This window comes from Cheilinus undulatus, linkage group 22 (genome assembly GCF_018320785.1).
Source record: "Cheilinus undulatus linkage group 22, ASM1832078v1, whole genome shotgun sequence".
NCBI lineage: Eukaryota > Metazoa > Chordata > Actinopteri > Labriformes > Labridae > Cheilinus > Cheilinus undulatus.
In genome coordinates, this window is record NC_054886.1 from 1,727,508 (window position 1) to 1,744,062 (window position 16,555).

At 43.2% G+C, this 16,555-nt stretch overlaps 1 protein-coding gene across 1 annotated transcript in view; it reads left to right on the plus strand.

Annotated features, from left to right (window-relative positions):
* The first annotated feature begins 909 nt into the window (after positions 1-909).
* Positions 910-16,555, plus strand: part of efnb3b (ephrin-B3b) — a 141,734-nt gene continuing 126,088 nt past the window's right edge. Inside the window, exon 1 of the mRNA XM_041778794.1 lies at positions 910-2,282. Within this exon, the coding sequence (XP_041634728.1) occupies positions 2,134-2,282 (149 nt within the window). The 5' untranslated portion in view covers positions 910-2,133. The remainder of the gene's footprint in view (positions 2,283-16,555) is intronic.

Consider the following 16,555-nt stretch of genomic DNA (forward strand, 5'->3'; position numbering starts at 1 on the left):
ATCAGTGAGCTAGAGTATTCTGTTTTACATATGGAGAAGTAGAGTGTAAGGATAGTCATAATAAATACAGCCAGTACTGGAAACTCACCACACCATCTCTAGTCCTGTGTATTTCATACTCCCTCTCCACCACATGGGGGCAGTACAGCCACGGATTTGACAGCCCTCTACCCACATGCATGTGTCCCTCTGTGGAGTGGTGTATGCATAACTGAATCTGTTTTCCTGGCGACAGGGGCCTCAATGTAAACACTGGTGCGTGGCCCCTCAGTGGGTCCTGTCCCCCCCGCTCATCCTGTACCTCATCATGTTAGGCTCTGCAGTGTTTGGATGGGACCCCTCCTTTACTGTCAGGACAAGTACAAATGCATCCTCCCAAACAGAAAGGGGAATTCTTTTTGTTTAGTTTGGACTGCAGACTTACGAGGTGAAATCAATATCAGTGACATCATCCTTTCAAAGAACTTTTTATTTTGTAGAAGAAATGCTTTCCAGAAATGAGCAAATAACTGAAGGTTTGGTTTTGACTGAACTTTATCCTTTAAAGTTTTGTCATAATATTTCTCAACACGCGCCATGAGGCAAATAAAAAAGCTTAAAACATCCCATGAGGAAGAGTTTCTGTTAAATATCCCTCTTAAATCTTAGCTGGACTCTCTTCAGTCCTCCTGTGCCACATGTGATGCCTACCTAACGCACGGAGGGCGCTCGTGCTCTTCAATCACGGCGCTGAGCAGAGGAGGGCGCACGTTGGCGAGCGTCTAAAGAGGTGTATGTGGGGGGGGGGGTGTTTCTTCTTCGGCGTTTGAAAGGAGTCAGAATAGAGCGCCAGGGAGTCCAGAGGTCCGAGTTGGGGGGCCCCTGAAACCAAGAGAGGAGGAGGAGCAGAGGAGGTGCTGAAAGGAACTCGACACCGCCCCCCCCTGAAAAAAAAAGCCTGGAAGAACTGCGCTCCGTCAGTGCGCCCATGCCTGCCAGTCGGAGGATGGGGATTTTTTTTCCATTCATCCACGTCCCCTTTTTCCCTCCGCCTTCTTTCAAACAAGCCAGTCGGTCTGTCAATGCGCTGCGAGCATTAGGGCAAGTCAGAGCAGAGGGATTCTGAGGCACAGAGACGGATGAGATAACGAAGCGCTTTCCCCCGGCCGTCCACTTCTCCAAACGATGCGCCGCATCAGATAGGCGTCAATTTCCACCAGGGACTGATGCGTACAGCTCGCATCTTATTTTTTAATCACTTCACAAGTTCCACGCTGGCCTTGATGCGACACGATCACAGTGGGGATGCTTTTCTAGCTTTTTGACTTGTTTCTCCCAGTTTTCTTGGGCTGATTTGAATCTTGGACTTTTGGATTTGGATCCTGATTTGTTCGTCATTCTGAAGGATTCTGTTCCAGCCGGATCTGCGGATTTATCAGAGAGAATTTGACAAAGAGGAGAGTAAGGATTGTAATGCGCACTGACTAAGCCCACCGTGCATCAACATGTCTTTATGGGGATGGAGCTGTGGACACGAGTGACATCTTTTCCTTATTAAACGCTTCAGCTTTCACACTTTTGGCCTGATCGCTTCTAACAGACTGATAAGATTTCTTTCAGTCCTGCCTTATATGTTGGAAGGAAGATCTTGTTGCGAGAAAACAAGGTAATGGGAGAGAAATTACACAGAGTCGGCACCGAGAACAAGGGAACATTGTTCGGAAAAAGACAATTAGGGCGCACCGAGAGGCAGCAGAAATAGCTCCTGGGTGGCGATACATTTCAGAAAATTCAATTCCTTGGAGTTATATTTGAGTTGAGGAGCGCTGGTTTGGAGAAAAAGGAGGACTGATGACAAATTAATGGGAAAGTCATGGGATTGGCACTGAAATAGTACGATCGTGGACGCGCAGAAAAAACGGTCGATTCTGGAGATCAAGGCGCACGGATTGAACAAGTTTCTCCTGTGTCTTCTTTCACTTTGATTTTTTTTTCTTTCTGGATCCATGTGGTTGTTTGCAGCAGGCTTCCAGGTTACACTTTGACTGCCTTTTTTTGAGCCTGCTCGGCTGTAGTACGCACACATCCATTGTTTTTGAGAGTGTCTTTGCATCAAGCACTGCAAACACAGAAAATAGTGCCCTTTCCTTTTAAATGGGGCTACTTCTGCTGGGTGTCAGGGTTGAAATGGCGTGTCGAAGAAGTGGGAATGGATTGTGGATCCTGCTGGTATTCTTACTGGATTTACTGGGGACGACAGCCAGCAATATGGAGCCTATCTACTGGAATTCCCTGAACGAAAGGTAAGAGCAGTCCCCTCTGGTTGCTTCTTTGCAGGTATGAACATGAAGTTTGCAGGGGAACAAACTGATCGAATAATGACTTTAACTGCATGTTTGGATGCTGTCTTTTGGATTTAGGAACCATGCAATGGAAGAAAGAGTCTAAAAGTAAAGCTGCAACTTAAAAAATCAACAAACTCCTGAATGCAGGCCCAATGTAAGGAGGTATCTAGCTGCCAGTTCCCAACATAACATCATTCCATCATTGCTGTTTGGAGTCCAGCAAGGCTTGAATGTAAACACTGAAATCTGATAAATGTGTACACTTGGAGCAGAAGCAGCTCATGTCGATTATGGAGGATCATCCAGCTGCATGTCTTGTTCTTGCAGGATAATAAAGATGTGTGTGATGCTTTAATTGCAGTTGCTGGATGACCTTGGTTAAAGTGTAGGCCTCGGCCTGCAGGCCTCATGAACTGCCCGCTCATTTGCATTTTTGCTGCCTCTGGAGAAGGTGTCAGGCATTAGCTGAGGAAATGTCATTTTAAACACCTTTCGGCTGGCCGGCTTAACGACCGACACCACTTTTCTCACACCTCTGCCAATTTCCCACTGTTTGAATGGTCCTCCTTCAGGGTAGGAAGGTGTGGGGGGGGGAGGATAATCAGGGGACTTGTATGGAGGCTTCAATTTTACAATTCCTGACTAATTCTCTGGAAAAACTGGGACAATGCCATTTTTCTACTGAATATTTGGGCCACCAAGCTATCAGCTTGAAGGAAACACTGGTCTCAAGTGGCCTCGGCTTTTTTGTATCTATGCAAACATGATTATTTTCATCACTCAGAGCATTTACACATCCTTAGCCGGTCTACCAAAACTTGCCACCCCCGGATCACACCCATGCCGTAGGCTACGACCTGCCCAGTTTCTCCCCTCTCCACAGATGTGACTGTGCGTGGGCCCCCGCTGTGGATCCAGGCATGAAGCCCTTAATGAGGGCTTTTTTTGTCAGCGGTGGGTGGATTCACCCAACAGGGAGCAGAATCGGACACGGGAGGGTAATTTTCACTGAGAAGCTAACAGCCCCGGCTTTTCAGGCCTTACAGGTGATTGTCTCCTAATGGAGTTTAGCGTTAGGTGGGTGTCAGGGCTTACTGAATGGGCCTGGCTGGCAATTAGAGGGGTGGTGGCTTTGACGCCAGCCTCCGTGTTCATTTCCACAGATTTGCTCACTCATATATTCAAAATACAAAGCCTTTTGTATACTATGAAGCTTATTCACGAAGCTTCCCATTCACAGCTAATCAGCTTAGTCATTCCTCCAGTTTATTTTCTGGGCCCTTTCACGCACTTCCATGTACTTGTTTCTCCTTCCTCCCTACATGACAAGAGCACTACTCTAGTTTCAGCCGCCTCAGGGCGAAATAGGTTTTGGCCCTGGGCTGAAATATGTTAAGGGCCCATGCTTGTCCAAGTAGTGTATATCTTCCAGGGACTGAATCCTGAGCCCACACACATCTGGTTTGTACTTCTGAAATGAGGCGAAAAGTAAGCAGAAGCAGTAGTGTGTATCAATCGGGTGCAGGAGCGTTTGTATGGTTCACATCTTGTCTGTGTAGCAAATGGACTGTCACGTTGTTAACCCCTGGACCTCTGCTGGATGTGCTGCTTTGAAGTTCAGACCGTCCACCTGCATCATCTCCTCCACCTCCTCCTCCCGTCTTTCTTTCCACCTCTGTGAGCAATTTCTCCTCTCTCCTCCACCTTTCACCCTCTTTCTTACATTTTTCTCCCCTTCCTCCTCGCTCCGCCATCCCCTTCCATCTCTCCCCTCTTTTTTTTTTTTTTTTTGCTCTCCTGTCACTTTCCGTCTGTCTCTATCTCTACCTCGCTCCGTCACCCCCACCCCCACCACCCCCCCTCCAGTGCAGTGACCAGACGTAGCAAATTGGAAACATGTGTCACATCCAGCCACTAATTATAGCGCTACAGCAGCCACTGACACACTCAAAGATGTGTTAGGAGTGACAGGGTGAGGAGGAAAAGTGGGCGCCCATGCCTACGACTCTATCTGATTAATCCCTGTAATAAATAGAACTGCTTCTCCATTATGGCTCAATCCTGATTGTTTGCACTGATATGTAGATCAGGATTATCAAAGGCAGTTACTCTGATTGATGCAAAGGAATAAGAAACCCTTGTCTAAAGTGTCTCTTGAACCCTGGGCTGCTGCAGCAGTTATTGCATGTCTCTTTGAGCTGGATAAGCAGTGCATTGTATCCTTAACACTAGAAAGGCAATAGCACATTTATATTACACATAGCTTTGCTGCCATCAAACTTGCAGAGCTGCTGGTGAACTTCCTGTTTGGTAGTCTAATTAAATCAGGCTGTATTAGCCAGGGTAACGGGTCGCTCTGTGGTGCTGATCAAAGGCCGACTGGATGACAGCTTCAGGGATGAGCATGCTTGGACATCACCTCTATCCAGCTTTTATAGAGAAAGATGTCATTGTATCATAAACTGAAAAAAAAGCTCATTATTTTAGTACAAAAAAATGCAACTAATCATGCAAAAGTGGCATTGACAAAAAGCTTTAATTTTCTAACCATTTTGCCCAAGGCACACCTAAGATCAAACAAAATCTCAAGGCACCACATGCACATGCATATGCATGCACACCAGCCTCTCTAACATGTGTTACTGTACCTTTAACTGACTGATAATTGAAGTTTAACTAGTTGTAGTTGTTGCACAAAGTCCCACGGCTCACCACGACCTGCCTCTAGGCAAAAAACGTAGCAAATAGCTTAGCACTGTTAGGGTAAAAAAAGGTAAAATACTTTAGAATAGGTAGTAACTCCACTGCAGCATTACACAAGAGTCATAACAGTGATCAGGGCAAAAAAAAAGAAAAAAATATAAGTAAAATTAGTATAAATTACTTAGACATACCATTAAAACCAGGGGTGAAAATTAAATGTTAAAAAATCTGATCAGACACAACCAGTTTGTTGTTCTTTTGTGGCTTATTATAGGAGATGATGAAGTTGATTTTTTTCTTAGTTTTATTTAAAGATTATTTTTTTGCATTTTTGCTGTTATTTTGGAAATATGGAGGACTTGAGGAAAACATGCACCTAAAGAATCCAACAATCGAATTGAGGCCTCTTTTTATGAGACCCTACTCTACCAAATGAGCTAAACCCGAGCCTGACTGTTATCTTTAATGGTAAATACTTAATACAACCACAAATGCATTTATTTTGCACCAAATCATAAATTTCACTAGCACTGGGTGCAATATGGCTGCTGCACTTAACAAATCACAGAAGATGCAATATTTCTTTAACTTGAAATGTGTCAAAACATCAGTTTCATACATTCATTTTTTGCAGCAGAGAATTCATGCGTATTATGCAAACATTCAGGTGTCATTATTTTAGAACGATGTACAAAAATCCTCCTCTTCCTGTTTAATGCATGTTTTTATCAATCAGAAAAAGAGACAAAAAAGTGATAATCCCCTTCAATAAAGCTACTGATAACAAATTTGCAATATGAGCAAAAACAACTGCCTTAATTTATTCTATCTAATGATGACGCTTGCATTAGTTCACTGAAGCCATACCCCCAGCCACAATCAGCTGATTGCTCCCAGCTCCCACAGCCAATCACAGCTCTTTGTCTCAACACAGCAGTGTATTTATTAATGATGTGCTGTTCGCTGATCTCTGCTTGCATCACTGCTCATGCACCATGCTGCTGGTAAAGCTTCACCCTCCACCCCAGCTACCTCCTTTATAGCATGTTCCACCCTCATGTTCAGATTCATGCCACTATGGATTCAATGCTTCTGAAACTATTTAATAGTTTTCGATATATATTGTCATAAATGTATCTGCTTGACTAATCCAGGGACCTTCTTTGAAGCAGAGCCTTCTCAAGTAAAACTGTAGATCCAGTTCAACTCGTTCAGCCCTAATTTGAACCAGTTTTATGTTCAGTAGGTAGAGCAGCCGCTCATATACAGAGGCTATAGTCCTTGATGAACTGGTTGGGGTCAATTCCCAGTCTCGGTGCATGTCTTTCCCCATTCTCTCACCCCCCTTTTCCTGTCTCTCTTTAGCTGTCCAATCAAAATAAAGGCAAAAAGCTAAACAAATATCCTAAAATGAAAACAGAGTTGTAATCAGTCAAACCTCTCAATGTTTCTCTAGAACAGTGTTACTCAACCCTGCTCAACCTAAGAGCCAAATTATTGAAAAATACCTCTGCAAGAGCCAAAATCTAAATGGTGAATCGTGGCAAGAACAGCTTAAAGTAGCAATAGAAATAAGTAAAAGGTGACAAAAATGCTCCAAAAGTGGCAAGAACATGGCAAAAATAAGAGAAAAGTGACTGAAATGGCAAAAAAAGAGCCAAGAGTGGCAAAAAGAGGCAGAAAAATAGGAAACAAGTGGTATTTAATGATGAAAGGATGCTTAAGTGGGCAAAAAATGGTGAGAAGGGCAAAAATGGGATAAAAGTGGCAAAAAAGGGGAAAATGTAGCAAAAAGGAGCTGCAAAAATGGGCAACAAAAGAGGAAATTGTTTTTGAATGGCAAAAGGTATCTTTAATGGGCAAAATTTGTGAAAAAGGGCCAAAAATGGAGTAAAGGTGGCAAAAAGAAGTGGTAAAAATGGGCAAAAAAAAAAAAGAAACAAGTGGTAATTAATGACAAATGGTAGCTTAAATGGGTGAAAAGGGGCAAAAATGGGAAAATTAAAATTGACAATTAAAGCCTTCTGTGTAAGTCTGGGAAACAACCTGATCAATGTGATTAATTTCAGAGGTCAAAGTTCCTTTTTTAAGGTTTTCTGGGGGGATAACGTTTCAAATTTAGAAATAAAACAACAACAAATCATCACAAAAGAGCCACACGTTGAATATCACTGCTCTAGAAAATAGAATTAAAGCGGATTTTTGCTGAGGTTGCAGGAGTTGTTGTTTAAGATCTTTTGTCCTTTTATTGGCCAAAGTTATCCCACTTTGTGTGCCCAATGATCAGATCTGTTACTACTGGAGTATGCATTACTCACTTTGCTCCTCACTTAAATTAAAGTGAGAGCTGTTTCAGTGGGAGAGGGAGAGTATATGCTGTTTATTTACCTTACATGACAATCCTATGGACACAATAAGTGCAACACAGCTGTGGCCCAGTAATGCTTTTATCTTGTTTTTATGATTGTAGGAAGCCATTTTGAAATCAAAGCTCAATTAGATAGTAGATAGAAGGATCAGGCTGATGTAATTTACAGTCAAACATAGTGTCAGAATGCCATCAATTGCAGCAGCCGCCCTTTTATTGACTGCTCCATCAGTTAAAATTACTACGCCCTGGCAGAGGGAGAGGAGACAGAGGTGTTCAGGGAGGAATATAAACACAGACAGGTGCCAGGAGGTGAATGAGAAACAGGAGGAGCCACACGGGGAGCGGAGTTGGGGGGGGGGGGGCAGTCCTAACCCTAAGTAAATCAATACCAGTTAAGTCTGAAGTGCCAATACAGGTTCTGCTTGAGGAAGAGCGAACTGAACCAGAACGATCACCTTGGAGAGAGCTTCCCTCTCAGACATACATTATCCTTATCTCAGCATCTCCCATTATCGGCTTTACACGGCCACCCTAATGAAAGATCGAATCTTACATTACTGCTCCGGAGTTTGGGGGGGGGTCTGAGGGTGAGGCTGGGAGGGTGCAAAGGTGGCAGGTGAGCCAGGGATAGGTCACGCTGGCGTCTGAACATAGAGGATGATTTAAGCAGCGTTTCTGGCTGTGGTCACTCCTCCAATCACAGCATATGGACTTTTGTAGCTTTTGGCCGCTCTGCAAGTTTGATCACTGTCTTTTCTTGAAGCCAAAACCTCTCATTCACCCTTCGCCCCACTCTCTCCCTCTCTCTCCCTCTCTCTCCCTCTCTCTCCCTCTCAATGCTTTGGTAAACGGCTGTAGATTATTGTAAACGCCTGCTGAGGGTGGGCGTTTCCTTGCTCGGCGCTCGCGGTGACTTGTAATACAACTATTCCCCCCTAAGATCCACATTAAAATTTAATCCCCCCTTTTCCCGTTTCTCAATAATTCATTAATCGCCGGCTAATTGGCGCTGGATAAAAGACCAGCTAACTAGGCTAAGTGTTTCAGCTACAAAAAACAGAAAGGACTTTAAAAAAATCACTGGAAATCTTCTTGGGCATTCTGGGACTGAGCTCAGAGAGTGTAATATGTGTTAGTGGGTCAAACGGGGTGTCATATCAAAGGAGCTGCATTCCAGCACCCATTTATTGATTGTTTGTCCACACCCAGTTTCACCCCCGTAAAAAATCTACGCATAGGTTTCCCATTCATGCATAATTCATGAATGCACCGGGGCTTTTCTGGGCTGTGTGGATAAGTAAGCAGGAGCCTCGTAAGCCTACACGCATCCTTAGGCTAAATGATTAGAGAATATCCACTGGGTAGTTTTTTTACATTTATTTTTGGAGCAGGGGAGTGTAAGAACAAGGGGAGGAATGTCGTGGAGAGAACAAGAGGAGGAAAGAATATGAACCATATTGCTGGAGCTGCCTGTTAAAGCAAGAAGGCAGCGGCGGCAGCAGCAGCCCCCTCCTCCTCCTCTTCCTCTCTCGCTCTCTTTTCTCTTCCAGCCTCCCTCTCCCTCGGAGAGAAAGAGGAGTGTGTGTAAGTTTACGAGCTGAGAGCAACAGGAGCTGTGAAAAGAGGTTTCAGCTGATGTGGCAGAAAGGAAAGGCTAGAGGAAGGAGAAGCTGCCGTCTTTCTTTCTTTCTTTCTTTCTTTCTTGTTAGTTTGTTGGTTCTCTCATCACTTCCTGTTTTCTTCAGATTGCCTGTCGGTCCTTTATGGGTTCCTCCTCTCCTTTTTTATTGGGTTTTCTCATGTTTGATCATTTATTTCTTATATGTTAGTGTTAAATGTTTGTTTATTGTTAGCTTTATCTTTTATTTGTCTACTTAACTTTTCAACCACTCAAATGTATCTCGTAAAAGATAATAGAGATTTAACCTTTAACAGAACAAATTAACACATTTTTATGGCTTTGCTATCCCAAGATAACAACATAAATACATTCCTTATAAAAACAAAACATTGGAGCCTCCTCATTATACATTTAACCATTTATTGCAAAAGCTCTGACTTTGCAGGGAAAACATAGCTAGACACCCCGCTATAGATAGAGACATTTATGACAATGCTGAATGCAATGAAATTAGATCAATTAATCCATAGTAGCATGACTCTGAAGGGTGCAACAATCTTCATGCTATAAAGGAAGTAGCTGGGGTGGAGGAGGTAAAGCTTTGCTTGCAGAAGCATGGTGCATGAGCATTGATGCAAGCAGAGGTTAGTAAGAAGAGCGTCATGTTTAAATGTGTTGAGAGAAAGAGCTGTGATTGGCTGCGGGAGCTGGGAGGCGGTACATTGGATCAGCTGACATCAGGTGATCATGTCCTGCATGAACTAATGCTAAGCGTCATTAAAATAAATGGATGCATATACAATTTTTGAAAACCTTTTTTCCACACACATGGAAACAGCTCCACAACCCACGTTTGGGTCCTGAACAGGGATGTGTATCAAGATCCAGTACTATAGGATTGATAGCCTCAAGTGGATTGGTCGATTAATTGGTCGATGACCTTACGTGATACTTTAATTGGAAGAATCCTTTTTTTTTTTTTTTTGCAGGGGTGAGAAGGGAGACGTCATGTGTTTTTATTTTTTTCAGTTTAGTATTACAAAATATGATTTACAAAAAAAAAAAGAATATAACTATTCAAATATAATTTACTCGTGCCTTTAAGGGTAATTAAGTCAGCGTTGTTGCAACATTTTGTTAAAAAGGATTATTATTTAATTACAACATAAGGTGGTTATACTGCAAAAATCATGAGATTTTTAAGTTTATTTTGGGTTCATTTTGAATTTTAGTTACCACCTAAAGGCACCGACTACATTGTCGGTGATAAGTTTGATGTAGAAATAACATGAAGTTTTTATTTTTAAATTTTTTTTGGCTGTCCCATGACCAATCAATTAATTGATGGTCTGGTGCGATTTTAGTCGACCAAATTTTTCTTTGGTTGACCACAGCCCTACAGTACTGATATGCACAACACATCCTATACCTACCAGAAATACAAATTCTCTGACATGAGATCTCATGACTGTGGAATTGCCACTGTGTTATTGATACTACAAACCACATGTGTGTGGCTTCACAGTCTAGCCAAATGTGGAGTCATTTTGGGGGTTATAATGTTAAAAACTGGCTGAAACTCCCCCTATGTTTGTGGTCTTCCATGTTTTTAAAGTTGGTTAGATTTGAACATAACCTGGTGTTTAAGCAGCCTGTCTTCATGCGTATTCATTTTTCAGTTTCTCCGTTCAGCGGTTTCTTTCTGTCTCTGCACACATGTGTAGCTGGACTGTGGAAATACAGACGTGAACAGACAGATCCATCACAGCCGCATGTTCTCACCAGATGCTTGCGCCCTCACACGTACATAAATGACCCTCAGGGGCCACAACCTCCACTCTTGTCTGCGTCGGACACGTGTGTAAAGACTGTGTGGTCCTGATGCATCTCCTTTCGTTGCATTTGTAAGTGAGCATTTAACACACACTGTTAAAATGAGACGGTAAACACAGACAGGAGGATGCGCGCACACACAGACAGACACACACGCACGCACACGGCAGAGGTGAGGAAATTGGCAGGCGTCACGGACTGTTGTTCCACTCGGAATTCATTCATTATTTTATCACTCGATTATAAGTTTATTTGGCAGGGGCAGTGTGCATTCATCAACATCATAACAACTATAAAGCGGTGTTGTAAATATGCTGGGGTTAGCTAAAGAACTAATTTACTTCCCCAGTCTCCAGGGCTTTAGGAGTGACTTTGGGATTTTGGTAATTGTTAAAAGTGCTGATGATTAGGATGAAGGAGATTAAAAGCGTGCGGCTGGCTGAGCGAGTTCACAATGTTGGAACACATGCAGGAACAAGCCTTCCCTGGAAACACGCACACGCACACATTCACCGAGGAAGTAGTGGTAACAGTAATCCAGGCCGCAGGTCTGAAGGGGTCACATGTGTCCCGGCATCACTGGGCAGATTGCCCCGGGTGGCTGAACCCAGAGCCCCTTAGCAAAGCCAGCCAACACACGCAGAGACACACACATACATCGGCCTCTCATTAGCTTGCTTCACAGCACACCCTCCCTAAGCAGGATCATCCAATCCTCCTGGCAGCATTTGGACTGGGCCAGGTCAATCCTCCTCCCCTGGGTGACACAGAGAAGCGGACTGGTGGGATGAGAAGCCATTATGAAAGTGTGTGTAGACTTCTTAGGCCAGGGGTGTGTGGGACGCAGATGCAACCTCTGTCACTCCGTTCATCGCCCTCACTATCCGTCCTTTTACTCCGTCTCTCCGCCCTTTCATCCCTCCTTCCTCCTCCCCCCCTCCTTGCTCTTGAGTTTTGTTTGGGCTCAGTATCATGAGACTCCCAGCTCTGCTGCAGCTTTGCACATCACCACAACACTGGGATGTATTTCAGCGGCAGCTACTGCGGCTACGGCGTCGCTCCAGATAGATGGGAAAGCAGCAGGAGGGAGTTGACGCTGACGCTTGTCATTTTATGTGTGTGTGGAGATTCTGGTTTGTTGCAGAGGATGTGCTGGCATGTGTGTTTGTGCCAGGAATACTAAAACGTCTGTTAAGATCTCCAAGTCGTTGTGATGTTTCCCAAGTGCATTTCCACTGCAAAAAGTCCAATCATGAAAGAGAACCTTTGTCTTTAATTTATTCGTAAAGCTCTTGCAATAAATAGAAAATAAACTGTTTCGAAGCACTTTCTAAAAATAAGTTAAAATATTCCTGGTTCCAGTACAGCAGTCATTATCTTCTCTTATTTTTAGATACAGAAACTCAACTCTAGAGAGGTTTTTTTTTTTTTTACTTGGGCTGTCAAAAGATTAAAAATTTTTCATTTTTAGAGGGGTCTGGCTGCAGACTGCAGTTCTCAGACGCTCCTCTTGCAGTCTGCAGCCAGACCTCTCAGACCACTACTGTAAGACACCACCTCTGTCAGGACAAGAGTGATGTTATTGCTGGAATTCCTGTTTAAGTGATGTAGCTAAAACTAACCAAGCTAAGCAATCGCAACATTACTATCGAAGCCACCGTAGCTAGTTCAGGGTGCCACTTTAGTTCAGTGGGTAGAGCAGGGGCTGTAAGTCCTCAACCCAGTGGCTGTTGGATCAGTTCCCTGCCTTGGGAACTGTTTGGTGCATGCCTGCCCCCACTCTCTCTCCTCATATTTCCTGTCTCCCTTGATCTATCCTGTTCCAATAATGGCAAAAAGCCCCAGAAATCTAAAATAAACACACAAACTAGCATAGTTATGATAGCTTTGTAGGTAATGTAGCTATGCTAGCTTTAGCTGTATGAGCTGATGTAGCTATGTTAGCTTCAGCAAACGTTGCATCAGCATACTTAAGCAATGTTCGCTTTAGTTACATAAGCTAGCGTAGGTATTGTATCTTTGTAGGTAACTCAGCTATGTTAACTTTAGCTGCATAAGCTAAAATAGCTATGATAGCTTTGTAGATAAGGTAGCAACATTAGCTTTAGCTATGTGAGCTAATGTAGCTATGTTAGCTTTAGCTACATTAGCTACGTTAGAGTTTTTTAATATAGGACAACTTTTTTTCTGTATGAGCACTGTTTAAGCTACTTCATTCAACATTTTTTGAGTAGGTTTTGCAATCATAATTTGAATGTTTAATTCTCGGTGTCCTAACCGTCACTCTGACCCTGACTGGAAGTCTAATCTGGTCTGTTTTGAAAGTTTTTGCCTTCCTGTGGTGGTGTCTGACAGAGGTGGTCTACAGCCAGACTAGTTTTAAGAATTGCAGTAGCTCATCACGATTAATAGCATCATTCTTTTTTTGTTACATTTAAAAATTCTTCTGCTTTGTTTTTAAAAAATAGTTATTTTGGGGCTTTATCATAGAGAGATAGGAGAGTGGGTGGAGCACAGGGACCAGGCACACTAGCGAATCCAAGTGCACATGACATCAAAGTCTGGTTCGTTTTGGTTAGTGTGAATGCAAACGAACCACGCCTGGGCACCAGGCCCGGGCCCACTTAGGGAGGTGGTCTCAGGTGCTATTAAAGTGGACTCTGACATGGTTCGGATGAGATGTAAATGCAGCCGTGCCCGGATACGGGACAGAGCGTTACATCTGCTTTATTATGTCATCGTAAAAACTAAACTTCTTTCCACAACACGGCCGTTTTCTTCACATTTTTCTTCAATTAAAGGTGGAAATCATCAGAATCCAGTTAATAAACTGTCCGTTATGACTCAACGGACGACATGCCTGAACCTGGGCCTTCCGCATACATGGGGCGCATATCTGCACCCCTTATATTCCAGTATTTTGCATCTAAACTGTTTTTGACTTCCTGTGTGGATACAGAGCTGCTGTTTTTAGGTAGATCGAAGATCATGACTTTTGTTTAACCACAGAAAAATGAACTTGTTATGGCTTGAAAAGGGAATAAGGGTACATTAAAAGGTCAGATATTTTCTGACTTGTCTGTGAGTCTTTTTTTAAGTGAGGCATTAAGGAGCAGTGGTGCTCTCATTTAACAGAGCACCTTACTCAACAGAAGTGTGCTGAAAGGGACAATAAAACACGGTCCTAATTTTCTTGCACATTTCTTTCACTTTAAAAAAATACAAAATGAACTTTAAGTTTCCTAAAAGTGGAAACGCCCTGCTGGATTGAGACTTCTGTTGCTTTCTTTAGTGTGAGGTGTTGTTACAGCTGCTGTCCCCCTAAGGTGGAGTTCTGATTTGCATAGCCCTAAACATGGCTATGCAGGACTAAAAATGCAAACTAAAGAACACACCTCTTATCTCCCTGCCGGTTGTTCTACAGCCACAGTCCGTTCCTGCTTCAGCCTCTCCGTCTTGTCACTTTCATCAGCGCTGAAACTCCATCACTCTCCTTACCCGTTTGCCAGCGAATGTCAGCGCCACGCTTTGATTGGACGCCAGCCCAAAATGATTTTATAAGTGAATGTTAAAGAGCGCCTGCACAAGAGAGACAAATGAGCAGGTTTGCTGAGGACAGCTGTGCCTCGTCACGGCTGAAGTTCTCACAAACATCTTCGACTTGGAGGAGCTGAAGTAGCGGGAGAGATAGAGGAGCAGTGGGGTCAGAGAAGGAAACAAAAAACATGAAAGACAGCGAAAGGAAAGCGAGTAAAAAGAGAGATGGATGTTTGGGGAGTGCTGCTGGGTCTGACGGTGGTACTAGTTGATGTGACACAGCACAGACAGGCGGAGTGACTGATGATCCCTAGGTCACCACCATGACTAGCAGCTTCCTGCTCACATACAAGCGAGCCGACCCCCTCATTCCTCATTGCTGACACGTCCCATAATATTTATCCCTGTGAAGTCCGGCGTGAAACCTGGTAAGCTTTAAAGGAATTCATTGACTTTTTGAGCTGAATGAGCTCTTTGATCAAGTTTGCGCGGCACGATTAAGAAACTGGCAGCTGTTTCCCATCTCTGTATTTTCAAGAGATCATATAATAAGATGCTTCATAGGCAGGCTGTGTTTAAACTTCACACACACTATGCGGGGCTCAAAGAGGCAGAAATGATGCCAAAAGCCTCGTGGCAGAACAGGCTGTTGATAGTCTTAATTTGCCAAAAGCTAAATCAATTCCTTTAAAAGAAAGCTCTTTGTTTCACTGCATAATCAATATTTGAAGTTCATTGCACTCCAGGATGTGTTGTTATTTAAATTTAGTAGTGAACCTATACCTTTTTTTCTTTCCGCCTTGGCTTCCTACTCCACTTTCTAATTTCTGGCCTTTTGTGAGACTGAATGTTTTCATCAGCTGTATTATGTGCAGGAAAAAGAAGGATAAAAATAAGGTGAAGTTTTTCTGAGCTTCATATTCAAGTGTCGACTTTCATTCTGGTCTTTTGAGTCTGCAGTCAAATGGTGTCTCTGCCTCACCTTTGATGGAATTCATCCTGCGCGATTGTTGGAGAGTCTAGGAGTCCTTGCTCTTTGATTCCACAAACTCGAATCCTGACATTCGCCAGTATGCTTTTCTTTCATTGTTCTCCATTGTTGTCGAGCCGGAACGTAGTCTTTCTTTTGTTCGGGGTAACAATAATACACTGTCAAACATTGGTGCGGACATAGAAATGCTAGAAAAAACAGCAAAGTAAGGTCCTTTTGTTCGCGACAGAGTGGTTACAGGTGGCGTTTTCTTTAAATATCTCTTTTGCATTTATATTTTTGGCATAAGCTGTTATCCTGAGATTTGAAACACACAAAGCTGCAAAAGTAAGCATGCATGAATCACTATGCCTGCAAGGACTCTGGTAACAAAGCACAGCAGCTACTCACTCTACAACAAAACAATACATGGCTTTTTTGTGTGTGGAGGGGGTGTGGATCCTCTGGCTGTTGGAGTACATGTTTGGTCTGCTGTGTGGGAGATGAAGAGACCTGTTACTCCAAAGCATCTTAGCTTTAAGATAATCTTTACCCATTTACTTACAATGGGTCAGAGATGATCCTCATGCTAAGAAGCTTTGGGGGGGAAACTGTGTCTGCAATAATCATGAAACTTGTCTGACAAACATTTATTACCCCCCCGTAAGGAAGCCTTTCAACCACTTTTGATCTTTTGTAACATTCTCAATCTCAAATTCCTAGCACCTTGATTATTTTTCCAGGCCTCGTGCTTTTTTCCCTCCTGTGCATGCTTGTGTATGTGTCTGTGCACATATGCATACTTCTAATTAGGAGGTAAAAGACCATACAGTGAGGAAAGTCCATCTGGCTTTGGCATTAGCCCATCACTCTTTCAGTCTATAGGGAAAACTGACCTCGGCTAGCAGGGCGGGGGAAAATCACGCACCATTTCCTGGGCTCTGCTTGGACCATAATTTAAGTAGGATTGATGTTAATAACTCACCATTAAGATGGAAATGTAAGATTAAGATTAATTGTTCACTTTTGGATGCAGAAGGTCTCTGCTCCGTGTGGGGTGGCTTGGCTGTTTTGCAGTCTGTGGAGATCACACGCTGAGATTGAAGCTTGCACAAGTGTTTCCATTTAAACTGCTAATGTGATCTGAAAACTTCTCACTCGTGGTTAAGCACAGTACACTTTTGTCTCAAGGTTGA